Raw genomic sequence first — 27,927 nt, 5'->3', positions numbered from 1 at the left:
TGTTTAGCACATTGGGCCAATGTGTCTGATCTTCAGCTTACTACATACCTGTGAACCTGATTATGGCTAATGGCAGGTGGGAGGCATTACTGGAACATTTGACTGGAGGTGTCTGGGGATGAGATTATTTCTATTCTGAGGACGTAAAATCTACTGGCAACAGTTAAATGCGTCACATAGTCCTGATCCTTTTATACAAAATATTTCTAGAGCCATTGACACTTTTCAGCAACTTTACCCTCAATATCAAATAATTACTTTCGCGTGTATATAGATATGGATATATCAAAGATAATATCCATAAGACACATACAGAATTTTATGTTTCTTTGAAGGACCTTTTGATGTTTTGGTTTCAGGCTGCAAACAAAGAATTAGGAATATGTGATGTCAAACAATATACTGTAAGTAACAAGGAGTTAATGAGGCCAAAGTCTGTGCAACCCAGTTCACTTTGTTCTACCAATGACATATCCCTTATTTGAAATTGTAGATCTTTATTTGAGTCTCATGTTGGCACCCAAAAGTTTTGGATTTTCAGGCCAGGCACAGTGACTCATGCCGGTAATCCCGGCACTTTGGGAGGCTGAGGTGGGCAGATCATTTTAGATCAGAAGTTCCAGACCAGCCAGGGCAACATGGCAAAACCCTATCCCTACTAAAAATAGAATCACCTGAGCCTAGGAAATCGAGGCTGCCGTGAGCCGTGATCACACGACTGCACTCCAGCCTGGGCAATAGGAGCGAGACCCTGTCTCAAAAAAATAAATACAAATTTTTAGAAAAACTTTTAGATATCCAGATTAGGGATATGCAACCTGTAGTTCATAAACAGACTTCTTCTCTAGGTCCAGGCCGCCAGTAGCTCCCCAGAATGAGCTACTGACCACACAACCATCATCAGGAATAAACCATTAAGTCAGCGTTTTAATAAATAGACCAATATTCCTCCGGGGCCTCCCAAATTCCACGGTCCATCAACTCATGAATTTCCTTCCAGGAAAGTATCTACTCATGAGATAATGATGTACTCCTTCTTCTTAACCCACTTTCCTCACTCTCAGCAAAAATGAATCCATTTACAGAGACTCAGAGCAAGCATAACTTCTCAAGCCTGTGAAGAATAGATCCAGTAATTAATAGCCCCTGAAAACGGTCTACGAACTGCTATGCTTCTCATAGAATGAATAAATATGAAAGAAGTCACACCTATAATCCCAGCACTTTGGGAGGCTGAGGCAGGCAGATCACTTGAGGTCAGGAGTTAGAAACCAGCCTGGCCAATATGGTGAAACCCTGTCTCTACGGGGGAAAAAAAAAAAAAAAAATTACAAAAATTAGCCAGGTGTAGGGGCAGGTGCCTGTAGTTCCAGCTACTTGGGAGACTGAGTGACAGAATCATTTGAACCTGGGAAGTGGTGGTTGCAGTGAGCTGAGATGGCACCACTGCACTCAAGCCTGGGAGACAAAGCGAGACTTCATCCTCCCGAAAATAAATAAATAAATAAAAGAAGTGGTTTTGTTTGAAAATAAAACTATAAAGAGCCTAAGACTCTGAATATGTTGAAACTGCATACTTTTAAACCACGCTTTAAGGAAAAAAAAAAAAAAAAAAAAAACTTTAAAAAAATTGAGACAGGGGCCAGGCGCGGTGGCTCAAGCCTGTAATCCCAGCACTTTGCGAGGTGGATCATGAGGTCAAGAGATCAAGACCATCCTGGCCAACGTGGTGAAACCCCGTCTCTACGAAAAATACAAAAATTAGCTGGGCGCAGTAGCACACGCCTGCAGTCCCAGCTACTTGGGAGGCTTAGACAGGAGAATCGCTTGAACCCGGGAGTCAGAAGTTGTAGTAAGCCAAGATCACGCCACTGCACTCCAGCCTGGTGACAGAGCGAGACTCTGTCTCAAAGAAAAAAGAAATTGAGACAGGGTTGAGTGCTCTGTCACTCAGGCTGGAGTGCAGTAGTGCCATCACAGCTCACTGCAGCCTTGACCTCCTGAGCCCAACCAATCCTCCTAGTTCAGCCTCCTGAGAGTAGCTGGGACTACAGGTATGCACCACCATGCCCAGCTAATTTTTGTATTTTTTGTAGAGATGGGGTCTCACTATGGCAAGGTTGGTCTCAAACTCCTGGGCTCAAGTGATCCCCCCATCTCAGCCTCCCAAAGTGCTGGGATTACAGGCATGAGCCACTGCGCCCAGCCAAAATATGCTTTCTAACAGTGATGGAGAATAAATTGTAAGGAGTGTGATTCAAAAGCAGAAAATTCAGCCAGGCATGGTAGCTCACACTTGTAATCCCAGCATTTCAGGAGACCGAGGCAGGAAGATCGCTTGAGCTCAGGAGTTTGAAACCAGCCTGGGCAGCATAGTGAGAACTTGTTTCTACAAAAAAACCAAAAAATTAGGTGCAGGTGTGCCTGCCTGTAGTACCAGCTACGTGTAAGGCTGAGGTGGGAGAATCGCTTGATCCCAGGAGGCTGAGGCTGCAGTGAGCTATGATAATGTGACTACACTCCAGCCTGGGTAACAGAGCAAGACCGTCTCTTAAACAAAATAAAACAAAATGCCATGATTGTGACAATGATTGGAGGACGAAAGCTAATGGAAGCTCGCTGCTCAGAATGACACCAGACAGCAGGGAGGGGAGGAAGGGAGGGACATAGTGGGGGAGGAGTCACTCTTGCTGGCAGCACAAGAGGAGAGTCTTCCAAGCAGAGGTTCAGTAATAGCTGAAAGGCACCATCAAGCCAAGCCCAACACAGCACTGCTAATACCACAGTGCCATCTGAAGAGGGCCCCACCACAGCCAAGAGGTTTAGGAAGGGCTCCATTTTCTAAATGAAGTTCAGATGTTAGTTTCTAAATCCATATTCTATTGCGTTCAAATAGAAACTGCAGTGGAATTCCAGCATCTCTCTCCATCTCTACGTGAGCCCTGAAAGGGATGAAATTTCTTTTCTTTTTTTTTTTTTTTTTTTTTTTGAAACGGAGTCTCGCTTTGTCGCCCAGGCTGGAGTGCAGTGGCCGGATCTCAGCTCACTGCAAGCTCCGCCTCTCGGGTTCGCGCCATTCTCCTGCCTCAGCCTCCCGAGTAGCTGGGACTACAGGCGCCCGCCACCACGCCCAGCTAATTTTTTGTATTTTTAGTAGAGACGGGGTTTCACCGTGTTAGCCAGGATGGTCTCGATCTCCTGACCTCGTGATCCGCCCGTCTCGGCCTCCCAGAGTGCTGGGATTACAGGCTTGAGCCACTGCGCCCGGCCAGGATGAAATTTCAACTTGGTGGCTGTCGGAAGCCAGATCCTAAGATGTTCTTTGAAGCTTTTAGGACACACAAACCTGCTATAGGGCAATGCCGGGGCAATATCAAGTGGAAATTGAATAAACCACTCAGAACCAAGTTTCAGTGTTCACAGAGTAGGTGTTTCTGCTGGACCTAACCATGACTATAGCTGAGAAGGTACTATGTGAAAGGGGCAAGGAGGACAGGAGCGGGTGGGATGAAGGAAAAGCAAGGTAAACATTGGGCGGCTAAGTGGGAACCACCGCCCCCATATATTGATTGTCTTCTGAGGGTAAGAACAATATGGGAATGTGCTATGGAAAAACAGGGCTTCTCAAAACTCTCCTTGAGAGAAGGGACCAGACCTTACTTATCCCCCATCCTCAAGGTGGCTGCCGAGGAAAAAATGAACTCACTCGGTAACTACTCTGGAAAGCTCTGCTGGGCAATCAATGCTTGGTCAAGCCTTTTAGCTGCAATCCACAGACCATGACTAACAGAATCAAACCTCCTGGCTGTTTCCTTGTAGTTCAAGCTAGAATGAGGTTTCCCTGAGAATGAGTTCAGGTAAGTGGGACTGAGCAGGGTCACTTGTGAGCCAAGGACGTGAGGGCCCAGCCCCTCAGGCCCCTGCCCACCCATACAGCAAGGGTCACCTGGAAACCTCTGCAGGGGCAAGTATTTGCAGGCAGAGGTGGGTTTGTCTGATTTAAAAAAAAAAAAAAAAAAGGCAGATGACCTGAGGTCAAGAGATCAAAATAAGCCTGGCCAACATGGCGAAACCTTGTCTCTACTAAAAATACAAAAATTAGCCAGGTGCAGTGGCGGGAGCCTGTATTCACAGTGGGAGGCTGAGGCAGGAGAATCGCTTGAGCCCAGGAGGCGGAGGTTGCAGTGAGCCGAGATTGCACCACTGGACTCTAGCTTGGGTGACAGAGCAAGACTCTGTCTCAAAAAAAAAGATAGGCTTATAAGAAATTAAAACATAAAGAAAACATTGGGATACTAACAAAGTCATCTCCTCCTACTAATGGGAACTCCATTCAGATCAAACAGTGACCTTTGCCTCCCAAAGTAGACAGCTATGGATTTTTGCAATTCTTCCTTTAAAATGTATCCTCTTGCCTGGTGCAGTGGCTCACACCTGTAATCCCAGTACTTTGGGAGGCCAAGGTGGGCAGATAACCTGAGATCAGGAGTTCGAGACCAGCCTGACCAACATAGAGAAACCCCATCTCTACTAAAAATACAAAATTAGCCAGGCATGGTAGCGCATGCCTGTAATCCCAGCTATTCAGGGGGCTGAGGTAGGAGAATCACTTGAACCCGGGAGGCAGAGGTTGAGGTGAGCCGAGAAGGCGCCATTACAATCCGGTCTGGGCAACAAGAGCGAAACTGTCTCCAAAAAAAAAAAAAAAAAGTATCATCTTACCTGGGTAATTCCTCTCTTTCCTCATTCTAGCAGAATACGTCATGCATCACTTAATGAAGGGAATATGTTCTGAGAAGTACATTGTGAGATGACTTTGTCATTGTGCAAACAGCATTGTGTGCTTACATAAACTAGTTGGTAAAGTCTACTATATATACCTAGGCTACATGGTACAGCCTCTTGCTCCTACTGTACTGAATACTGTAGGCAATTGTAACACAGTGGTCCGAATCTGTGTATCTAAACATATCTCAACATAGAAAAGATAGAGCAAAAATACGACATAAAAGCTAAAAAATGGTACACCTGTGTAGGGCACTTACCATGAACGGAGCTTGCAGGACTGGAAGTTGCTCTGGATGAGTCAGTGAGTGAGAGGTGAGTGAACGGGAAGGTCTAGGACATTCCTGTGTACTATCATAGACTTTGTAAACACTGTACACTTAGGCTATAGTAACTTTTAAAAAAAAAATTTTTTCTTCAATAATAAATTAACCTTAGCTTACTGTAACTTTTTTGAGGCAGAATCTCAATCTGTGGCCCAGGCTGGAGTGCAGTGGCACAATCTTGGCTCACTGCAGCCTCCGCTTCCTGGGTTCAAGCGATTCTCATGCCTCAGCCACCCGAGTAGCTGGGATTACAGGCGCACACCACCATGCCTGGCTCATTTTTGTATTTTTAGTAGAGACAGGGTTTCACCATTTGGCCAGGCTGGTCTCGAACTCCTGAGTTCAAGTGATCTGCCCGCCTCGGCCTCCCAAAGTGCTGGAATTACAGGCGTGAGCCACTGCGCCTGGCCTACTGTAACTTTTTTACTTTATAAACTTTTAAATTTTTAAAAACTTTCTGATGCTTTTGTAATAACACTTAAAACACAATTGTATAGCTGTACAAAAATATTTTCTTTCTCGATATCCTTATCCTATATGCTTTCTTCTACATTTAATTTCTTTTTACTTTTTAAACTTTTTTGTTAAAAACTAAGACACAAACACACACCTTTGTCTAGGCCTAAAGATTCAGGATGCTCAATATCACTGTCTTCCACCTCCACATCTTTTTTTTTTGAGACAGGGTCTCACTCTGTGCCCCAGGCTGGAGTGCAGTGGCACCATTACAACTCACTGCAGCCTCAACTTCCCAGGCTCAAGCAATCCTCCTGCCTCAACCTTCCAACTAGCTGGGACTACAGGTGTGTGCCACGATGGCGGTTAATTTTTTTTTTTTTTTTGAAGAGATGGGTCTCATGATGTTTCCCAGGCTGGTCTCAAACTCCTGGGCTCAAACAATCCTCCTGCCTTGGCCTCCCAAACTGCTGGGATTGCAGGCATGAGCCACAGCACTTTGCCCCACCTCCGACATCTTATCCCTCTGGAATGTGTTCAGGGACACTAACACACACGGAGCTGCTATCTCTTGTGATGACCATGCCTTCTTCTGGAATACCTCCTGAAGTGACTGCCCTGAGGCTGTTTTACAGTTAACATTTTTTTTTACAGTAGAAGGAACACACTCTAAAATAATGATGGGGGCCAGGCGCAGTGGCTCACACCTGTAATCCCAGCATTTTGGGAGTCCAAGGTGGGAGGATCACCTGAGGTCAGGAGTTTGAGGCCAGCCCGAGCAACATGGCGAAACCCCATCTCTACTAAAAATACAAAAATCAGCCGAGCGTAGTGATGAACACCTGTAGTCCCAGCTACTGGGGAAGCTGAGGCAGGAGAATTGCTTGAACCTGGGAGGTGAGGTTGCAGTGAGCCAAGATCGCGCCACTGCACTCCAGCCTGGGTGACCAAGCGAGACTCTGTCTTAAAAAAAAAAAAAATAATAATAATAATAAGCATTATGTAGTAAGTACATAAACCAGCAGCATAGTCTTTATCATTATTAAGTATTAGGTGCTATATGTAAATGTAAGTGTCATACTTTTAGACAACCCATCTCAGCCTCCCAAAGTGCTTGGATGACAGGTGTGAACCACTGCACCTGGCCACTACTAAATAAAATTAAACATAAGGAAGTTTAAAATATGAACAAATAAGCAATTAGGGAAAAAACCAATAGGATGCAGTTATATATCTTTTTAAAATATGGAAACAACATGATTTTAAGCTGTGAAATCAGAGAGCCGGCTGTGAAAGAGAGTGAAGTAGACAACAGATGGGGGAACACAGTTTCCCTGGATGGGCAAGGTTAGCACTAAGAACTGGGGAAACATTGAGAGCATTGGCTACATATACTAAAACAATAAGGTCATTTTCACCTATCAAATTGGCAACGATATATTGTTTTCTTGTTCTTCTGTCTAGTTCTCAGTCCTCACTAGGCCCCCGTGTGATGGCCACTCTCATATGTTATCACTGAGAGATAAATTGGCACAAAGTCTCTGGGAAAAAAATTGAAGCCATACGTGTCAAGAGCTTCAGTGCATTCATATCCTCTGAGATAATAATTTTTTTTCTATGACTCTCTCCTAAGGAAATTATCAGGCAAGATTCTTTAAAATTTCAAGCAAAGGATACTCATTGCCACATTGTAATAAATGCAAACAAAGGGAACAAAAACTACACAATTGGTTAAATCATGGCACATCTATACAACGGAATTGACAGTGCCACTTTCTTTTTTTTTTTTTTTTTTTTGAGACAGAGTCTCGCTCTGTCACCTAGGCTGGAGTGCAGTGGCCGGATCTCAGCTCACTGCAAGCTCCACTTCCCGGGTTTATGCCATTCTCCTGCCTCAGCCTCCCGAGTAGCTGGGACTACAGGCGCCCGCCACCTCACCCAGCTAGTTTTTTGTATTTTTTTAGTAAAGACAGGGTTTCATTGTGTTTGCCAGGATGATCTCGATCTCCTGACCTCGTGATCCGCCCGTCTCGGCCTCCCAAAGTGCTGGGATTACAGGCTTGAGCCACCGCGCCCGGCGACAGTGCCGCTTTCAAAGATTATTTAGTGACAGGGGAAAATGCTCATAATATACAGTTAAAAAACAGGCTAAAAATTGTATTTTTAGGGTGGGTGCAGTGGCTCACGCCTATAACTCCAGCACTTTGGGAGGCCAAGGTGGGAGGATCACTTGAGCAGAGAAGTTCAAGACCAACCTGGGCAACAGAGCAAGACCCCATCTCTACAGAAAAATATATATAAATAAATTAGCCAGGTGTGGGGGTGTGTGCCTGTGGTCCCAGCTACTTGGGAGGATGAGTTAGGAGGATCACTTGAACCCAGGAGCTCAAGACTGCAGTGAGCTACCATGGCACCACTGCACTTCAGCCCGGACAACAAACTAATAAAACTATCTGTAGTATGATCAATTGTACAAACAAAAGAGGAGAAGAAATACAGAAAATACTAGTAATGGCTATAACTGATTGATGGAACCATGGGCCATTTACATTTTCTTCGTCATGCTTTATTATTTTCCAAAATTTCCATGCTGAGCATATATACATTATTTATATAATCAGACAGAATAAATATTGAAGCTATTCCTTAAAGCCAACACACAAGCAGGATACATTTCATGGAGCAGGAGCTAAGCTAGGTTTGAATTAATTAGTAACTCTTGTCACTTCTTTAGTACCCACTTCACAGAAGCATTTTATTGTGTTGCTTAGAGACGTGTTGCCCACAACTGTGTTTTCTGCTCTCTGGGAAGCATTCTCAACCAGCGCTTCTGGTTATTTGGTCCTATTCTTTTTCAAACTGTGGAACCACCCCTTTGGATACAGATTTATGAGGTAAGACCAGCCATTAAATTAAAGATCACAGCTATAGAGGTATATTCCACCTGGACCAGAGAAACCAAGATCCCATAAGCACCTTGTTGCTGTTGCCAAGGTGCAGGTGGGTGTGCTGGTTCCTGATGTCTGTCTCTCTGATCCAAGCTCCAAGTCCCGATGTCTGTCCTGCTCCCACTCTGGGCCCATAGCAAGGACTCGTATCTGGTTCTCAGTTCCAGCCTTTCCCTTCCAGGGAGACTTTGTTCCCCCATCTGTTTTTCTCTTAAAGGTATCTTCACTCTCCCTTCTCACAGCTTAAAATCATGTTGTTTTTATAGCTAAAAGGAAAATATAACTACAACCTACTGAAGCAGCCCCCTCCTCCCTCACTACCAAACTCCCCGCAAACATGGAATCCTTCTCCCCTCTCCTTCCCGACCTCCATCCATATCTCGGCCTATTTCCATCCAGCGTCTGCCTCACCATTGTGCCCAAACTACTTTCAAAGGCTACCAAAGGCTTCCTAATTGTTACAGACAAAGGTTCCTTTTAAGACTCATAATTTAAAATCAGATGTCAATCATACCTCAGTAAAAGTGGAAAAAATCTAAATAAATACACTTAGGTAAGATTAAATCAGCCACCTGCCCTTTACAGTGTCTCTCCTTACTATGCGTCATCACGTGCATTTGTCTGTTGACTGCTAGAGAAACAAAGCAGGCGCAGCCTCCACCCTCTCCTGGACCCTGGAGTCAGATGGACAGAGCCAGACAATACCGAGTGGGAGAGCAGCTGCTCCGGGGTGGGGTCGGGAGTGGGCAAGAGGAAGGAGTGGAGGCTGCAGGGAGGAGGTGGAGCCACATGGCAGCAGGAGGGCCAGGCAGGGGTGGGGAGGGAGACGCACTGTGCCAAGTGCTGCCAGGGTTCTAAAGCCGCCTCAGGTGTGGAGTGCCCCTCACCAGGCACCCAACTTCTGCCTCCCTCTTAATGTAGCCATCTACTTGAGGTGTTTTGTTCTGGCTTCTCACCTTCAATATTCTTTCCTGGGGCCTCACCGCTTCCAAGACTCAGCTATGAGGTTCTGAGCCCACAGCCCAGTGTGTAAAAGGCTGCCTGGTTTTTAGTTCCCTCCCATCACTTCCAGGGTGACTTTGTTCCCCTGCCTATTATTCCCTCTGTTGTAAGCCCTAGAGGCTAACCTTAAATCACAGGTGTGATTACAGGATTGAGGGTGTGAGCCACCACCCCAGCTGCTTGCTGCCTCTAAGGCATGTTTCCCCCTTGTGCTGTCTTAATGATTGTAACAGTCTCTTCATGAATCCCTACACTCTCCTGCTCAAAAACCATTAATGGTTATTGTCCGGCTCAAGGGTGAAGTCCAGAGCCTTCCAAGACCTTCAAGGCCCCACGCTACCTTTGCAGCCTCATCGTCATTTGCTCCCTCTCCATCATCCATCCTTCACTCCAGACCAGACAGCTTCCTTTTCTCTGGTTTGCTCCTGTGTCTCTGCTTACTCAGGCTCTCATTGGCTACACTGGCTTCCGGGCCCATCTCAAATGGCTCCAGCGAGAAGTCACTCTCAACCATTCCATCCTGCCTCTACCCAGTCTGAGTTACTCTACTCTTTCGAAGCATATCCATAGTACTTTGTAAATAATTAGCTCATAGTATTTACATACACATTTCAGTGTTGTGGACTCTTTATTGACCCAGGCTGCTGTGTGGACTAGGAGCCTAGGAGAAACTTGCATATAGTAATGTCCCTAAACTGTTAACTACAGTGGAGTTATGGCTGGGCGCAGTGGCTCACGCCTATAATCCCAGCACTTTGGGAGGCCAATACAGGTGGATCACCTGAGGTCAGGAGTTCGAGACCGGCCTGGCCAACATGGTGAAACCCCGTGTCTACTGAAAATATAAAAATTAGCCGGGCATGGTGGTGCACACGTGTAGTCCCAGCTACTCAGGAGGCTGAGGCAGGAGAATCACTTGAACCCAGGAGGCAGAAGTTGCAGTGAGCCAAGATCCTGCCACTGGACTCCAGCCTGGGTGACAGAGCAAGACTCCATCTCAAAAATAAAAAAATAGGCCGGGTGTGGTGGCTCAAGCCTGTAATCCCAGCACTTTGGGAGGCTGAGACGGGCGGATCACGAGGTCAGGAGATCGAGACCATCCTGGCTAACACGGTGAAACTCCGTCTCTACTAAAAAAAAATACAAAAACTAGCCGGGCGAGGTGGCGGGCACCTGTAGTCCCAGCTACTCGGGAGGCTGAGGCAGGAGAATGGCATAAACCCGGGAGGCGGAGCTTGCAGTGAGCTGAGATCCGGCCACTGCACTCCAGCCTGGGCGACAGAGCGAGACTCCGTCTCAAAAAAAATAAATAAAAATTTAAAAAAATAAAATAAAAATAAAAAAATAAAATAAAATAAAATTAACCAGAGTTATTTCCAAGAACTCTCTACTATTGTCTGATATGTGCTAAGAAACAGAAGTCTCTTACCCAGGTCAGAAAAGCACATCTAGATCACACTTAGTTTGGCCAAGAAAAAACCAAAGTAATGATAGATTAAAGTTGATACTTGCCTCTTGCACCCCTGAAAAGAATTCTGTAGTGTTTTTCTAATCGCTTGGCCATGTAGTTGGCATTTAATATCGCAGTTTCCGTGGCCTGTTTAAGGCCCTTGCCTCCCATCATCTGCAACAGAGGGAAAAAGAGCCATTAGCCATTGAACGGGCAAACACAAAGGTCAAGACACCAACCAAAAGACACCCCCAGATAAATTCCACCCACAAAGGAAGGCAGCCCACAATGACTCTGGAGTAAAGATGAGTGGAAAATTCCAACAAGGACATCTGTCAGATCCCTCTAAGCCTGTAATACATTTTTGTTTTCCTCTTTTAATAGTAGTTTTATGTTTTTTATTATAGTAGCAAAGTCTACAACAGAGCAAGTTGACTACTGACTACTGTGTTATCTAAAGAGAGAAAAGAATTGTTCTCATATTACATGTGTTTTGGAGTTTTTTGTTTACTATGAATTTGAGAGATCTTGATAATTGCCAGGAATCTCATGGGATCTGGGCCAATAATACCTCCACTGAAGCAATTTTGTATGGTTTATTTTCCCATTGTCCCTAGTAGAGGCTGCTTATGTTTAAAAACTGCTCAGTATTGTACTGGTAGTTAATAGTCCCTGTGATCATAAGGGATACATGTCATCACTGCAAAGAGCTTCAAATCAAGACTGTACCAATTCTGATGGCCTGCTTTCTTCCCAGAGTGCCTCACATGTGATGGAGTTGGCATATATATTAAATACATAACTAATGTAAAGAGAATGAGAGAACACCAAATAAAACAACAGTAGTACTTTGGTATCATTAAGGGGGGCAAAGTTAAAAGGGGCCACGTTGCTCCAGGCTAATCAAAGAAGGTTTCCTAGATTAAGAGCCAGAACTTGGCTAGAAACTTAGAAATAAGTAGAATTTGGATAGGGAAGAGAAAGGAGAAGGCATATCAGGTGAGAAGAATGGCAGAAGTCAAGGCATAGAAGGGGAGGGCACATGACTGTCATCTGGGAGTGGATGTAGGGCAAGGTGAATTGTGACTCCATTTTTAAGCCCAAACCTTCTCTAGGAAGGACTTTGACTTTGTCCAGCCAACCCCTGGTTCTCAACCTATGTCTCATGGGGGAATTTTTTTAAAATGCAGACGGCTCAAGTCCAACCCTACATATGCTCAATTTGGTTCTCCCTGGAATGGGGCCTAGGCATGTGCATTCTGAAAGAATCCCTTAAGGATTTCGTGCAGGCTAGTGAGAACCAGGTAAAGCAATAGGAAGCCAGGAGAGGTATGTGGGTGCCTAGGGTGAGTCTGGCAGTCCTGTAGGTGCGCCTGTGGAAATGCAGCAGGGAGAGAAGCAGCTAAAGCTAGAGTCCAGGGGATTAGTAACAACAGCCTGAAATAAGAGAAGGCCCAAGGCCAGAGGGGGCAGCTTAAACCCTACTTTATTTATTTAGTTTTTAAACTGAGGCACCGGCTGGTGTTCCAGGCATGTAGCCAAACCAACCTTGGGGCATTTATTTTCTATATGTGGGAAGTCATCTCCAACCCAAATATGCTCATACAAATAACCCAGATTTACAGAACCCAGAGATCAAAAGGGAAGTGGGAATTTGATTCTGCTTACAAAGAAGCAGACCTTTATTCTGATTGCTTGTGTTGTTTGCAAAACAACTTGAGTATCATTTTTAAAAGCAAGTGTCAGTCTCCGAGGTACAGAATTGTTCTGGCTTCCAAGAAACTTTTTGTGAAGAATCATAAATGCCATACTGTTCCAGAAATAAACAGCCAGTTCCACAGAGTCCTCTGGCATGATTTGCATAGATGCGTTTTGGGGGTGCTGTTTCAGTGGGAGCCCCCCTTCCTTTAAAGAGGGGCACTGCTTTGGGGAGACTGCTCTAATTAGCAGCCGAACAAGTGTTCCTATTCAGAGTCTTGTTGGTTCAGGAGGTGGGTAGGCCAGTCTGAACAAGAACTGTAGAAAATCAACTCTGGCTCTGGTGTTTTTTGGGATAAGACAAAGGAAGGAAGCCTGTTCTCTGACTAATTATGCAGAGAGCACAGCACCACAAGCCCTAAAGGCCGAAGAGCTCTGGGAAACCACTAGAGAAGCAAATTACTGCTACTTTTCATCTTCTCCTCCGGCCCCCTCAAGAAATATATAGCGAAGTGAGATATATAGCAGGATCTCAGCAAAATGGAATAATTAGTACATGCACTGCTTTTCACTCAGAAGGGGCTATATAAATCCTGCAGGAAACCAAAGGACGCGGCCAGAACATCCATATGACTCATGGAACTTAGCTGTGTCTGGAAAAATATATCTGGCGCTTCAGTTTCTCTGATGTTAAACCCAGTCTGAGAACCCAAAGGAAGTAGTGTAATGAAGAAGAGATGAAATGATTTTTAGCTCATCTCTTTAGGAAGGTTTCTTCCACCCAGGTGATCAGCAATATTCTTTGAACCACATCTCAGATCATGAATTTATTTGTTTTTAAGCCAAGAAAGAAGTCTGCAGTCTCTGGTCCCCACCCATAGCTGACGCCCCTGCCCACCTGTACATACTCCCAGGCCTCACCTTGATATAAGCCCAGGAAATGGGCAAGATGGAACTGGAGCCCCATGGGGCCGCGCTGACGGTTCCCACAGGGCAGGCATTCTCATTCCGCTTCAGTGAAATGATGGGATGATTGGGCAAAAACGGGGCAAGATGTTTCTTCCTGTATTTTTTTTTTAAGTGCAAATTCAGAAAACGTAAACGATTCAGTTTAATCTAATGGGAAGGTTCTGGGCCCTCCCAGGAAGCCCTGTTCTTAGCAGAAGAGCTCTGACAGTGATAGGGACCCTCCACCTGCTGGGAGGCAGATGTTCAAGAAGCGATCCTTCCTTCCTTCCTCCTCTGCTGGAGGGCCACCAGCCATCAGTGTCCCAGGCCTCACCCAAGAACTGTGGTGGAGGACTTGATAGAGGCAGGCAGTCATGAAACAGTGGAGTTCCATGCCCCTCCCTCGCCCTCCCAGCCCCATTCCCTCACCCCTATACACTTTCCCAAGGTGGACAGAGGACGGGCTGATGAGAAGATGCCCCATGGGCTGACACGAACATCATTGTCCCCACCTCCCTGACGGCCGAAGCAGTGGAGCTCACACCCTTACTAGAAATCATCATCATCAAAATGAATGTCACTTTAACAGCAGTCAAACAAAACAAAACAAGAAAGAAAGAAAAGAAGAAAAAAGTAAGAAGGCCAAGCTTCCAGCAACTCTGAAAACTGGCTTCTTTAGCATATTTTGGGGAGACTGAAGCAGCTCAGGAAACAGCTGCTCTCATCATCATTTTCCCAAGATGATTTGATTTCAGTGTGAAAAGTTATCAACAGCTAAGAAACATTCCTTCAGTACTACTCTGGCTTCATCCAATTATTTCTAGTAACAAGGTTTGTTTCTTCCTTACTTATGTGTTACTTATCTTAACACTTTACATCTAATTCACTTTCAATGGAACCATTAGCTGACTTTAAAAAAGAAAAAAAAAATGCTTGGAAATCCAAAAGTCCAAAAGGCACTTTCTAGTGCCAATATTCCAGTTACAATACATATGCTCAGGAAAAGTTCCCTATTCATTATTCTGTTAATAAACCTGCTGTCTATGTGCAACTGGAAGCTCAGTGAGGCCAGATGTAATGGTTAATAAAATCTAATTACACTTTTCTTTGGACATCCCCTAAAAGCACCCATTTCACTGCTCCTCCCCCAGACCCTACAAGTGCACTACACCAATGAGGGTATCCTCAATACATGAGGACTTTGATGGGACGAGTAGTCTATTTGGGGCCACTCCTTCATTCTGTCTCCAAAGCCATCCTGAAACCAGCAGCCCAGAACTCACACTCCGATGGGCCCCATGCCAGGACCACCTCCTCCGTGGGGAATGCAGAAGGTCTTGTGAAGATTTAGGTGCGAGACATCAGACCCAAAGTCTCCAGGGCGACAGATTCCCACCTACCACAAAGGCAAGGGCCAAAAGCAAAAGTCAAGAGCTTGGAAGCACCCTCCAGTGTGAAGGCCATGACTGGCTGGTGCTGCCTTCTCCCCTCAGGGGAAAAGCAGGCAGAGCCACATCCATGGTGTTCACAGAAATGTCCTCTATCTGGCCCAGTTCTGTAGTCACAACCTGGCATCCTATAGGCAGAGTGCTTGCGGTTGCTATGGAAACAGCGATTGACCATTTAGCCCAATTTAGATTTTAAAATATGGATTTAAATACACCGTCTCTTCCTAATTATCCACACCACAATGGAAGAGAAGTATCTGTAACACAAGAAGGAGCAGAACCTCCATGTTGTTGAAATAGGCAACTCTTCCCTGAGCAGTGCTACCTTCCCCTGCATGGTCGGCTTTGGTATGATGTATGTTACCGAATGGCCCCATTGGGCACAATGATGGCAGGGGCTGCAGGGGCACCAGAGAGGAGGCTGAACTGAGAGAGAGAAAGCAAGACTGGCAGTTTTCCTGACATGATCCAGATACCAGACACAATATCCCACTAGCCTTCCCACCACTTGGGTGTTAGGACTAGTTTTGATGGTGGCCAAAGATACAGAATTCATTTATGCTACAGAACCAACAGACAATCCCTGGATTACACTTGTGAAATGAATCAGAACCAAAGACAGAGTCTAAAATGGTAGGGGGGAAAAAAAAAAAGAGGCCAGGCGTGGTGGATCATGCCTGTAATCCTAGCACTTTGGGAGGCCAAGGCAGGTGGATTGCCTGAGCTCAGGAGTTCAAGACCAGCCTGGGCAACACAGTGAAACACCATCTCTACTAAAATTAAAATAAATAAATAAAAATAAATAAAATTAGCCAGTGTGGCGGTGTGCACCTGTAGTCCCAGCTACTCAGGAGGCTGAGGCAGGAGAATTGCTTGAACCTAGGAGGTGGAGGTGGCAGTGAGCAGAGATTGTGCCACTGCACTCTAGCCTTGGTGACAGAGTGAGACTCTGTCAAATGAAAGAAAGAAAGAGACAGAGAGAGAGAAAGAGAGAAAGAAAGAGGAAAAAAGCAAACAGCAATAAGAGTCACAAAAAGATTATATCACTCCTCTCCTGCAGGGCCTCCCAACAGCATTTCTTCAGAGGTTCACAATACATAGACCCTCTGTCCCCCAAGTAATCAGGATTGGGCCCTCTGAGCCCCCGTTTCACAGTGATAAAGCTGATGCCAGGATAAATGACTTTCCAAGGCCATGAGAGATCAACAACCACCAGTGGTCAGGTCACGGGTCTGAGTTCCCTCAGGCAGGAAGCCTCTCAAGAAGTCAGAATTTTTTTTTTTTCACTTATCCTTTTTCTCAGTGGGAACTAAGGGCAGGCCTCTCCAGTTCCCACCTGAGCATTCATATTTGCCCCGTCTAGGTAGACCTGTCCTCCATGTTGATGGATGAGGTCACACACGTCACTGATGTTCTCTTCAAACACCCCATTGGTGGATGGGTATGTAATCATGATGGCTGCTAGGTTCTCCTTGTGCTTATCCACCTGTGAAAGAAAAGGGGTAAAGAAGGACATGGAGGGAGGATATGTTTCTTTCTTGGCCAAATCCTCGCCTTTTATTTTAAAGGATGAAGAAAGATGAAGTCTTGGTCTTTACATTCCTGGAACTGTCTCAAAGTACAATGACAGCAATAAAAAAACCACAGCCATTACTCCCTTCATAAATCATTCCAAAGAAATAATAAGATTCTGGCTGGGTGTGGTGGCTCAAGCCCATAATCCCAGCACTTTGGGAAGCCGAGGTGGGCAGATCACCTGAGGTCAAGAGTTCGAGACCAGCCTGGCCAACATGGTGAAACTTCATCTCTACTAAAAATACAAAAATTAGCCGGGCATGGTGGCGGGTGCCTGTAATCCCAGCTACTCAGGAGGCTGAGGCAGGGACAATTGCTTGAACCGGGGAGGTGGAGGTTGCAGTGAGCCAAGATCACACCACTGAACTCCAGCTTGGGCAACAGAGCGAGACTCCAGGTCAAAAAAAAAAAAAAAAAAGAGAGAGAAATAATAAGATCTTTTCAGTCTAGGTCTCTATGGTCCAGAAGAAAAGGGCTATTCACAAGATTTTTGGATATTTTGGGCCCAATTCTCTAAGGTGGTTTTCACTTGGCTCAAGTCATCTCAATAATGATTTCAGACGTTCGTGGTTCTAGGCGTATCCATTCTCATAGTTAATCTCTCTGCTCATCTTCTCATATCCATTCCTTTCCCTTGCCTTCTGTTGAAGTTAGAATTCCCAAATTACAGCTAGATAAAAGGAGTAAGTTGTAGAGTTCTATACCACTGCAGGATGACTATCTTTAACAATATATAATTTCAAATAGTTAGAAGGAGGATATTGAACGTTCCCTCAACCTGAAGAAATGATACATGTTTGAGATAATGGATATGCTGATTACCCTGATCTGATCTCTACACATTTTATGTACAGAAACACCACTATGTATCCCATGACTATGTACAACTATTGTCATTTAAAAAGATAAAGAACAGAGGCCAGGCACAGTAGCTCATGCCTGTAATCTCAGCACTTTGGTAGGCCAAGGCGGGCGGATCACGAGGTCAGGAGATTGAGATCATCCTGGCCAACAACAGTGAAACCCTGGTCTCTACTAAAAATACAAAAAATTAGCTGGGCGTGGTGGCGGGAGCCTGTAGTCCCAGCTACTCAGGAGGCTGAGGCAGGAGAATCACTTGAACCCAGGAGGCTGAGGTTGCAGTGAGCCGAGATCATGCCACTGTACTCCAGCCTGGGCGACAAGGTGAGACTCCATCTCAAAACAAACAAAAAGATAAAGAAAAGGAATTGAAAAAAAAAAAAAAAGAATTCCCACAAGGAGTGTTTCTGCTTAAATAAAAGTCTCCTTCATTCTTTCCTTTTACAGAAGGCAAGCATATATAAAAGTCATGTCCCTGTTTATTTTCCTGGCCAGCATATCAGAGCAAGCATGTTTGAAAACATGGGTGGCCAGGGAAGTCATGTCCTATATTACCATAATGGAGGGACTTAATACTTTCAACTACTGGTCCGGAACACTTGTTGGAAAAAAACTTTATGGGGCAATGGAAGGGTAGGGGTGGATCGAAGAGAGGTGCAGCGTTGTAGATTTTCAGCTTCCTTCAGAAGGCAACTGCACAGAGTTCCCAGTCTCCATGCCTAATAACACCACCATCAAAATCACATTGCTATTCAACTGATTTCCTTCCCTCTTAAGATGCAGCCGCCAGTCCGCTGGTGGGAAGCAGATATGGTTGCTAAGCAACTTCTTCCTGGAGGTTGGGAGGTTGAGAGTGGGGGTTGGTGGAAACCAAGCTGCATGCTGCCTGAAATTCAGCACGCTGGGGCGGGCACAGTCATGGATATTTGCAAAGCTGACATTTGTGTTACAATTCCTGACACAAAGATTAAGTGTGTGACTGCCATTTTGATTATTAAGTGGGGAAGGGGAGAAGGAGATGGAAGATTGGGCAGAAAGAGGCAGGCAGGTCCTGCAAGGAGTACTCTTACGACCACCATGAATAATTCATTCAGTTTTTTACACAAGCTGGAATTAGAGAATGTTGGTGGTGGGAAGGGCAGAGTAGACTCTGGTCAAAGGAAGAACTGCAGACTTTTCATTAGAATGCAAGAGAAGACGTTTACATAATCCATCAAGCCCCTGATCCCCACCCACCACCGCTCCCCACCCCGGCCTCTCCCATCTACTAAGGAGAAGACAAGTACCATGGCCTTGAGGTGAACTGCATCAATATTCCCATATTTATCCACCTCCACAGGCTGAATCTTCATGCCTGCCATGTGGGCACTTGCTGGGTTGGTCCCATGTGCTGATTTCGGAATGAGGCAAACCTGCAGAATAGAAAGGAAGCAAAGAAAGAGAAAAATCATCATCAGGCTGTGAATAATGAGAGAAAAGTACTACAACATGCCTGTAGCACAAATTAGAAACCACCTGTTTTTATTTAAGCTGAACACTAGTGCTTTAAAATCTGCTACAATTTAATTATTTGTCATTGCAAAACAATGTCCAAAAAAAAAGTTTCCATTTGAATCCCTAAATATTGTTGCCTAAAGATGCTCAGGAAATCAATAAACTCTTCCCTTATCCCAATACACTAAAAATAGGCCTGGGCTTATTCTAACCTTGTCTCAGTTAGGATACACAGAAAGCACCTTAGAAGAACATGAGATTGGAAGTTAAACTCAAGGACTCAGTGCCCACATTACAGCTTCAGTGCTCTACTTGGCTTATCCAGGACAGATGATAATGATAGATGTAATTCCAAGGCCTCCCAGTATCAATACACCAATTATATCAATATTTATTGGATGCTTACTCTGTAATAAATTATTAGTTTCTATAAGAACCATAACATAAGCATTAAAAATGATCAACTGAGCCAGGTGCGGTGGCTCATGCATGTAATCCTAGCACTTTGGGAGGCCGATGTGCGTGGATCACCTGAGGTCAGGAGTTCGAGACCAGCCTAGCCAACATGGTGAAATCCTGTCTCTAGTAAAAATACAAAAAATAGCTGGGTGTGGTGGTAGGCGTCTGTAATCCCAGTTACTCGAGAGACTGAGGCAGGAGAATTGGTTGAAACCAGGAGGTGTAGGTTGCAGTGAGCCGAGATCGCGCCATTGCACTCCAGCCTGGGCAAGAGTAAAACTCCGTTTTTTTTTTTTTTTTTTAAAAAAGATCAACTTGGCCGGGCATGGTGGCTCACACCTGTAATCCCAACACTTTGGGAGGCTGAAGTCAGGAGTTCAAGACCAGCCTGGCCAACATGGTGAAACGCTCTCTCTATTAAAAATACAACAATTAGCCAGGCATGGTGACGCACGCCTGTAGTCCCAGCTACTCAGGAGGCTGAGACAGGAGAATTGCTTGAACCTGGTAGGTGGAGGTTGCAGTGAGCCAAGATCATGCCATTGCACTCCAGCCTGGGCAACAGAGCGACAGTGCGTCTCAGAAATAAATAAATAAATAAATAAATAAATAAATAAATAAATAAATATAAAAATGAGCAGCCGCTGCCCTGGGTTCACACAACTGACTCACTAACAATGGTGGCCTATGAATGACTGTCTAGAGTCCAGAGATGCAGCAGAAACATGGAGAAGAGGATGTGCCTTCAGGTTAAGGAAATCAAGGGAAAGTGCCTCAAGAGCTGAGCCTAAGTTAGAGCTGACAGCTGCACTGAATTTTTATGGAAGCTGGACAGTAGGTGCAATGCTAGAATTCTCAGACTCAAATCATCCTTCATTTCCTCCAAACCACCATGTGGAGGCAGGCTCTTGCAGAACTGATGATGATGTATCCCAGTGGGAAAGTAAGTCACAAGGTTTTCCCCAGCAAAAAGCATCAAGGAGAAGCCATGATTACCCTGAAAATCATCCTCCTATATTGTATCCCACAGCCAATATTGCAACCCCTTTGAAGATACATGGGTTGGGCATTATTAAAAATAGGCTATGAAGTTAAATCTTAGCTTCCAGCTCTTTCCTCAAAAACAGCAAAGGAGTCTACTTAAGAAAAATACACGTGTACAAAAAGAAAACGTTAGCCAAAGGCAAACATGGACTACGTTACACTCTTCTACTGTCAGGTTTGTGCCCCTTTAGAATGGCTGTTGGTCTCATACTGGTTGTGTCACATTGTCCTGAAATCGTTTTCTTGTTTGGATGCTTCCCTTTTGTAGTTAATGTTTTTCTTTAATTTCTCAGGACCCAAGCTGGAGGCACTGTCCTCTCTCACAGGTATTGTTAGTCTACAAAAGGATCGTTGGATGAAAGGATCCCTTCAGGGCAGAATATTGATAAGAAGGAGAAAGGTGAATATTAAAAATAAATATAAAATATTCATAGAAAACCAAAATGAAGAATTCATACCAGGTGAGTTCTGCTGAAACACAAACATGTAAAAAAGTTAACCACCCTCTGGTACACTGAATAACAGGCTCCCAAAGACACCCCTGTCCTAATCCTCGGAACCTGTGGGTGTTTCTTTATATGGCAAGGGGGACTTGAAGATGGGATTAGGGTAAGGAAAGATCTTGAGATGGAAAAATTATTCTGGATTTTGGGCTGGGCCCTAAATATATTCTTAAGTGTCCTCATCAGAGGGAAGCAGAGGGAGATGGGACCACAGAGGGAGCAGGAGATGTGCTGACTGAAGCAGGAAGCTCGAGCCAAGGAACGCAGGGGGCCTGCAGACGCCAGGAAAGGCAAGGAAACAGATTCTTCCCTGTCTCCCCCAGAAGGAATCAGCCCTACCAACACTTTGACTTTAGCCCAGTGAAACCTTCTGACACCTGGCCTCTGCAACTATAAGAAAATTAATGTGTGTTGTTTTAGGCCACTAAGTATGTAGATATTTATCATAGCAGCCATAAGAAACTAACACACATCCTGGTGCAAGAAGTGATGGAAAGAGAAGTCTCAGTGGCTTTGTCAAGGACTCATTTACATGTTCCTGTCAGACAGTTCTGGTTTTCTATGAGGATTTAGAGGACTTTAATTATTCTTTATAATGTTAATTTTTTCCTCAGTTTAAAATTGTAGTGTTGGCTGGGCGAAGTGGCTCAAGCCTGTAATCCCAGCACTTCGGGAGGCTGAGGCAGGCGGTTCACTTGAGGCCAGGAGTTCAAGACCAGCCTAGCCAACATGGTGAAACTCCTTCTCTACTAAAAATACAAAAATTAGCTAGGCATGGTGATGCATGCCTATAGTCCCACCTACTCGGGAGGCTGAGGCATGAGAATCACTTGAACCCAGGAGGCGGAGGTTGCAGTAAGCCAAGATCATGCCACTGCACTCCAGCCTGGGCGACAGAGCGAGCCTCTGTCTTGGGGGAAAAAGAGTTGTATTGTTGTGAGGGATATGGAAGTAACAGGACCCAGATTTGAAGCTTTGGTTTATCCAAAGCAAGTCCAGCTTTTGGTGCATTGATGCCCATTTAGGGGGGTGCTATGTTTTCTAGACTCCCCAGGGTGCGTGGCATAGAACAGGCATAGGTCATCCTTAGACTTGCTGAATGAGCGAAGGATTAAGGAGTTCTCCTGTGCAAGGGAAACTGATGTCTTACTACTGGTAAAATCTAACAACCAAAGGCCACTACTTTGTCTCAGGCAGCTGGGAAGAAAAAAATATTCCTATACAGGTTTTGAGCTTTCTTTGGTGATGTACATATACACATAATTTGTTTCCTTTGAACAATGTTTTCCCTTTGTATAGGAAACTCAGACTCTGAACAGCAAACTTAATTGTTTTTCTTTAGAGTTTTTATTTTTTCATAAGGAGGTCTGCTGAATAAGTTAGTATTTGACTAACAAATTGAAATATTAATTATAAAGTGTTAAAGGCCATGCCTGGCACATGGTAATTGCCATATAAGTGTTTGCTAAATAAATTTGTATTCTCCCAAAGTAAACTCATAAATCAAGAAGTTAGGCATTCCATTTTGGGAACCTCTGAAATTTAACCTAAGAGAAAATGTGAAAATAACTTCAAAAAGCAGTTTGAAAGGAAAAGACCCATCAGGAGCCCAGGCACTTCTGCAGCACATGATTTCCCCACACTCCCTTTCAAAAAAGAAGGATATATTTTGCTGGATTCCATTAGAATCTATTGTGTGGGAGCAGCTGCCTCAGACATCAGTGATGTGAAAAACATCTTCCCTGATTAGTGAATACTAAATCATTTTCTTCTCTAGCTAAGAAAGTTGGCTTTAAATTAAAAAAAATTTTTTTTGAGAGGGAGTCTCACTCTGTTGCCCAGGCTAGAGTGCCGTGGCGCAATCTCAGCTCACAGCAACCTCTGCCTCCTGGATTCAAGTGATTCTCCTGCCTCAGCCTCCCCAGTAGCTAGGATTACAGGCATGCACCACCATGCCTGGCTAATTTTTGTGTTTTTAGTAGAGACAGGGCTTCGCTATGTTGGCCAGGCTGATCTTGAACTCCTGACCTTATGTGATCTGCCCGTCTTAGCCTCTCAATGTGCTGGGATTACAGGCATGAGCTACCATGCCCGAGCTAATTAAAATTTCTGATCCAGAAGGATGCCAACATTTCCAGGGTTATGAGCTTTGTATTTCTACCAGCTCAGTGGCTGGGGGGCTTCCCTGCCTCTCCCTTTCCCCCTCTCCCTGAAGCACAGCACCCAGCCCCTCTCCCCACTGCAGAATGAAATGGCCTCTCATGACACTCGGTGATGGCAGGATGGGCAATGGGGCCAGGAGAAACATCACACACAGTGGGTGGAGAAGGGAAGGAGGACAGGAAGACACAAAGAGAGGGAACAGGAACCAGAAAGAATCCACAAGTCACGGAAGAACCCCGTCCAGGCCAAACCCAAAGGCCCTTCATTCTTTCTCCTTGGCCTTTCCAGTTTGGTCCCCAGCTGCTGGACATTCACAGCTACTTCCTGGTGTCAGACTGGGGAATTTGGGAAATGGCGAGGGGTGGGAAGCATCACTGCGTGGAAAGAATCTGGATTTTAGCTGGCCCTTTGCCATTAGCTAGTCACCTGCCTTCTCCAAACACCGCTTTCTGCAGCCTGTCCGCTAAGCAGTGGAGGAGTGGGGTGGAGATGTCACACAGGACAGGCTGCCCCTTTCCAGCATCCCCAGGTTCCTGGGCACCTCGAGGTGAAAGATGCTAATGAAGAGGAACTCCAGGGACGACCTTGGCACATGGAAGCCATGAGGGAAAAACAGACAAGAGAAAATCTTGCATTGTTTTACTGGCTGGACACTCGGAGCTCCAAAGTTTCCTTTCTGATTCAGTGACAGTGCCGAGACTCTCAGGTCCCAAGAGCAATTATAGTTCTAAACAAATCATTCCTTAGAAAGCTGAGAATTCAGAACCACAAATGAATAAACTGTGGGGGAATTTCAGGGTCTGTGTCTGTCTGGTTGGCCACTTCACTTCTCTCTGGACTGGCAAGCAGTCCTTGACCATGACCAGGGTTTAATCATTTATTCAATTCTTAAGTGGTCTGTTTTTCAAAGATCTTTAGACATGAATTCTAGGGCCAGGTGCAGAGGGTCATGCCTGTAATCCTGGTCTCCCTAGCACTTTGGGAGGCTTCCTTGAGCCCATGAGTTCAAGGCTGCAGGGAGCTCGAAAAAAAAGGGCCAGGCGCAGTGGCTCACGCCTATAATCCCAGCACTTTGGGAGGTCGAGGCAGGTGGAACACCCGAGGTCAGGAGTTCGAGACTAGCCTGACCAACATGGTGAAACCCTGTTTCTACTAAAAATACAAAAATTAGCCGGGCATGTTGGCATGTACCTGTAATCCCAGTTACTCAGGAGGCTGAGGCAGGAGAATCGCTTGAACCCAGGAGGCAGAGATTGCAGTGAGCCAAGATTGGGCCATTGCACTCCAGCCTGGGGGACAGGGCGAGACTCTGTCTAAAAAAAATTCTATTCCCCAATCAAGATGAAGGCCTGAAAAGACACACCTGTGGAATCAGGATGACCTACGCAAGGGAAGGAGGGAAAAAATGTTGCTTCTTTTCCCTGTTATGAAAGGGAAGTGAAACACTTTCAGCATTCTTTATTGCCAGTTCCAGACAACTAGCCATAAGTAACCTTCCAGTGGTAATAAAACCAGAAATGGACTAAGACCGGGCCACTACCACTCCACCCTACTTACTTAGGCAGCCAGCACTACCCTACATACTTTGTCTCTAACTCGCTGGTACCAGTAGATGCTTTTGCCCTGCTCTCAGCTCCTAGGCGATGCTCCTACTAAGGACTCCCACTCGACAGCTCAGTAGAAACTCTAGCATAGTACTGGCCATCAAAATGAAGGAACCAGGAACACAGGCCTCCTCTGGCACAAGCTGAGGCCTAAGTTAGGTCACTGCTATAGGCACTGCCCCAGGGGGGTGAGTGGTGCCCATTAGTACCTGCTGGTCCCCATAGTGATCCCCAAGAGGCGGTTGGGATCCTGGAGACCAGGTTCTCATATCCAAAGCAAACAATGAAGCAGGACTGTGAACTCTGCTTTATGCCTTTTTAGGCGCTTGAAGTTGAGAATCATCTAATGGAGAATTTATTTATTCAACAAATATTTTTTGAGCATATGTATGACCAGAACTGGGCTTCAGCACAACAGGGGTTACTGAAGAAATAAAAGCGTGGTCTCTGCCCTTCATCTAGGCCCAGGGCCGGGGCTGAGCCAAGGAGAGGATGCTTGCAATGGCAACATTCCTGCCCTCTTCCTCCCTCTGCTCCCTAGAGAGCAGTTCCACAGCCAACTGGCTGACGTTTGCATTCTGGGTTGGAGCAAAAGTCTTTTATCTCTGAATGTTTTCCCTCAAAATGGTCAAGTGGGATGTCTTGGAAGCAAGGATCATAATGGCTAGTTCACAGAAGTTTGTTTCTTGACTATATGCTCCCTCATCTGCTTCCAAGAAGGCTTGGAGGGAGTGTCCCACAAAGGAACCCTGAGAGCTAGGACTTCTGTGCCCCATGGTGAGCAAGCGCCACCTTCTGCCATACTCACCGTTCTGTGCCCCTCTCCTTTCTGGTCTAAGTAGGCTCGGATAGTGGCCAGTCCAGCATATTCTCCCTGGGCTCCGCTTGCAAAGATAAAAAGAAAAAGATCACAGTTAGGTCTTCTGGCTTTCATTTACTCATTCAGTATTTACTGGGCCCTGGCCAGGGCTTCACTAGCATGTGACACGTGGTCACTGTCAGACACTGAGAGAAGCTCATCAAGGAGCTCTGCCGGAGTCAAAAGGTCTTGAACAATCAAAACAATCAAAGCAACAGCATCCAGTTTGTGCACTACAGCTCAACCACTCCTACCCAGGAGTGGAGCTTTCTATACCCTTGCTCAGGATCACGCATTGAAAATAGCCTTTTGTTATTATGAAAAATTTCAAAACTATACCAAAATACAGAGGAGAACAAAAGGAACCACCATGTGTGTGTCAGCCAGCTGTAACAATTTGGTTTATGGTCAATCTTGTTTCCAATTATATTCCTCCCTAACCACTTTCATGCTGAACTATATTTTGAAGCAAACTTCAAACATCCTACCATTAGTTCAAATGTCAATATGCAGCCTTCAAAGATAAGTATTGTTTTTAAAAATATAACTACAGGCTGGGTGCAGTGGCTCATGTCTGTAATCCTAGCACTTTGGGAAGCCGATGTGCGCAGATTATTTGAGCTCAGGAGTTCAAGACCAGCCTGGGCAACATGGAGGAACAGTGTCTCCACTAAAAGAACAAAAAATTAGCCTGGTGCGGTAGCATGCATCTGTAGTACCAGCTACTGGGGAGGCTGACATGGAAGGATCACTTGAATCTGTGAGGTGGAGATTGCAATAAGCCAAGATGGCGCCACTGCACTTCAACCTGGGTAACAGAGTGAGATCCCATCTCAAAAAAATAAATAAATAACTACAAACACAGTGGTCACACCTAAAACAATGAACTTCAATTTTTTCCTTTTTTTCCCCTTTTCTTTCCCCCTTTAAATGGGTAATGTGTCAACATTTTAACAAGGTTCGAGGAAGGCACATCTCATACATGAGCATGAAAACCAATCATCACTCTTTATAATTTCTTAGTATCACCAAATATTGAGTCAAGTGCCTGATTAGCCCCAAAAGAATGAGGCACTTTTAATGTGACACCATTCCTGGCAGTCTCAAAGTCAGATCTCCCAGGCCTTGGATGCAGATGGTTGTTAGGGGCTGGCCATCCTCATCTCAACGGTCCTGGAAGGCGCCACTTTCAGGGCATATGCAATGACTAACATTCCGGTGAGCAATGCTGACTCAATCGTAGACTGTTATTTAATGTTCCCAGTACCCCGTGCAGAAAGGGAAGGGAAATGAGTAATAGATGTATCAGTCCCATTCAAAATGTGTATGTCTGCAGAAGCTGAAGGAAAAAATTAAATACTAAAAAAAGAAACAAAAATTTAAACTTTAAACAAATGAAAATTTAAAAATAAAATAACTTTTTAAAATGTTACCCACAGGAAATAGGTGAGAATTTTAAAAAATGTGTATGTTCTCCATGCCATCACCCCCATTTTGCACACAAAGAAACTGAGGTCAGAGTGCTACATGCCAAATGGCCAACAATGACAGATGAAGGCTTGGGTATGGAGTCAGCCTGCCTCCCAGAGCTACGGGCTCCCTTTGCTAGCAGTGCTGCTCTTCTGAGCACACTGTGCTCTCCAAGGACAGAAAGTTGTGGGAGCAAATGCTGATTTTCTTTCACAGCAGAATTCTTGTCTGATTGATAGAACTGGGGGGTTTAGCTAAAAGCAAAAAAAGAAAGAAAGAAAGAAAGAAAGAAAGAAAGAAAGAAAGAAAGAAAGAAAGAAAGAAAGAAAGAAAGAAAGAAAGAAAGGAGGGAGGGAGGGAGGGAGGGAGGGAGGGAGGGAGGAAGGAAGGAGAAAGAAAGAAAGAAAGAAAGAAAGAAAGAAAGAAAGAAAGAAAGAAAGAAAGAAGGAAAGAGAGAGAGAGAGAGAAAGAAAGAAAGAAAGAAAGAAAGAAAGAAAGAAAGAAAGAAAGAAAGAAAGAAAGAAAGAAAGCCAGCCAGCCTGTCTTACAAGACCTGAGTCACCCTGTTCCTCGTCACCCGCACTGAGTCAGCTGTAGCTCTCTCTGCTCTCTTCCAAGAAGAAAGGCAAAGACTGCTCTTCTGTTTTCCTGGCTTCTGAAAAACAAGTCCTAGCCTATTTGAGGTTTCTTTATTTTGAGAACAAGAAAATGAATATGCTGTGCTTCAGGAAACCACTCACATCACTGGTAACTTCATCTCCCTGTGCCTATGTGCCTGAGAGATGTGTAAAATGGGGATAGTAATGGTACCCATCGCACAGGGTAGAGGTGATG

At 44.9% G+C, this 27,927-nt stretch overlaps 1 protein-coding gene and 1 non-coding gene across 2 annotated transcripts in view; both read right to left on the bottom strand.

Annotated features, from left to right (window-relative positions):
- GLDC (glycine decarboxylase) overlaps nucleotides 1–27,927 on the bottom strand; it is a 115,290-nt gene that overhangs the window by 8,234 nt on the left and 79,129 nt on the right. Inside the window, exons 16-21 of the mRNA XM_001112651.5 lie at nucleotides 25,573–25,648; nucleotides 18,784–18,909; nucleotides 16,398–16,547; nucleotides 14,897–15,009; nucleotides 13,587–13,728; nucleotides 11,030–11,141 (exon numbers count right to left, since the gene is read on the bottom strand). Coding sequence (XP_001112651.1) covers nucleotides 11,030–11,141; nucleotides 13,587–13,728; nucleotides 14,897–15,009; nucleotides 16,398–16,547; nucleotides 18,784–18,909; nucleotides 25,573–25,648 — 719 coding nt within the window. The remainder of the gene's footprint in view (nucleotides 1–11,029; nucleotides 11,142–13,586; nucleotides 13,729–14,896; nucleotides 15,010–16,397; nucleotides 16,548–18,783; nucleotides 18,910–25,572; nucleotides 25,649–27,927) is intronic.
- LOC114672936 (small nucleolar RNA U13) lies at nucleotides 26,548–26,649 on the bottom strand. The gene has a single exon (XR_003723459.1). It is a non-coding gene; the product is annotated as a small nucleolar RNA U13 (small nucleolar RNA).

The sequence above is a fragment of the Macaca mulatta genome, chromosome 15 (genome assembly GCF_049350105.2).
Source record: "Macaca mulatta isolate MMU2019108-1 chromosome 15, T2T-MMU8v2.0, whole genome shotgun sequence".
Taxonomy (NCBI): Eukaryota; Metazoa; Chordata; class Mammalia; order Primates; family Cercopithecidae; genus Macaca; species Macaca mulatta.
The sequence above is the reverse complement of the archived record's forward strand: the minus strand, read 5'-3'. Positions and strand labels throughout refer to the sequence as shown.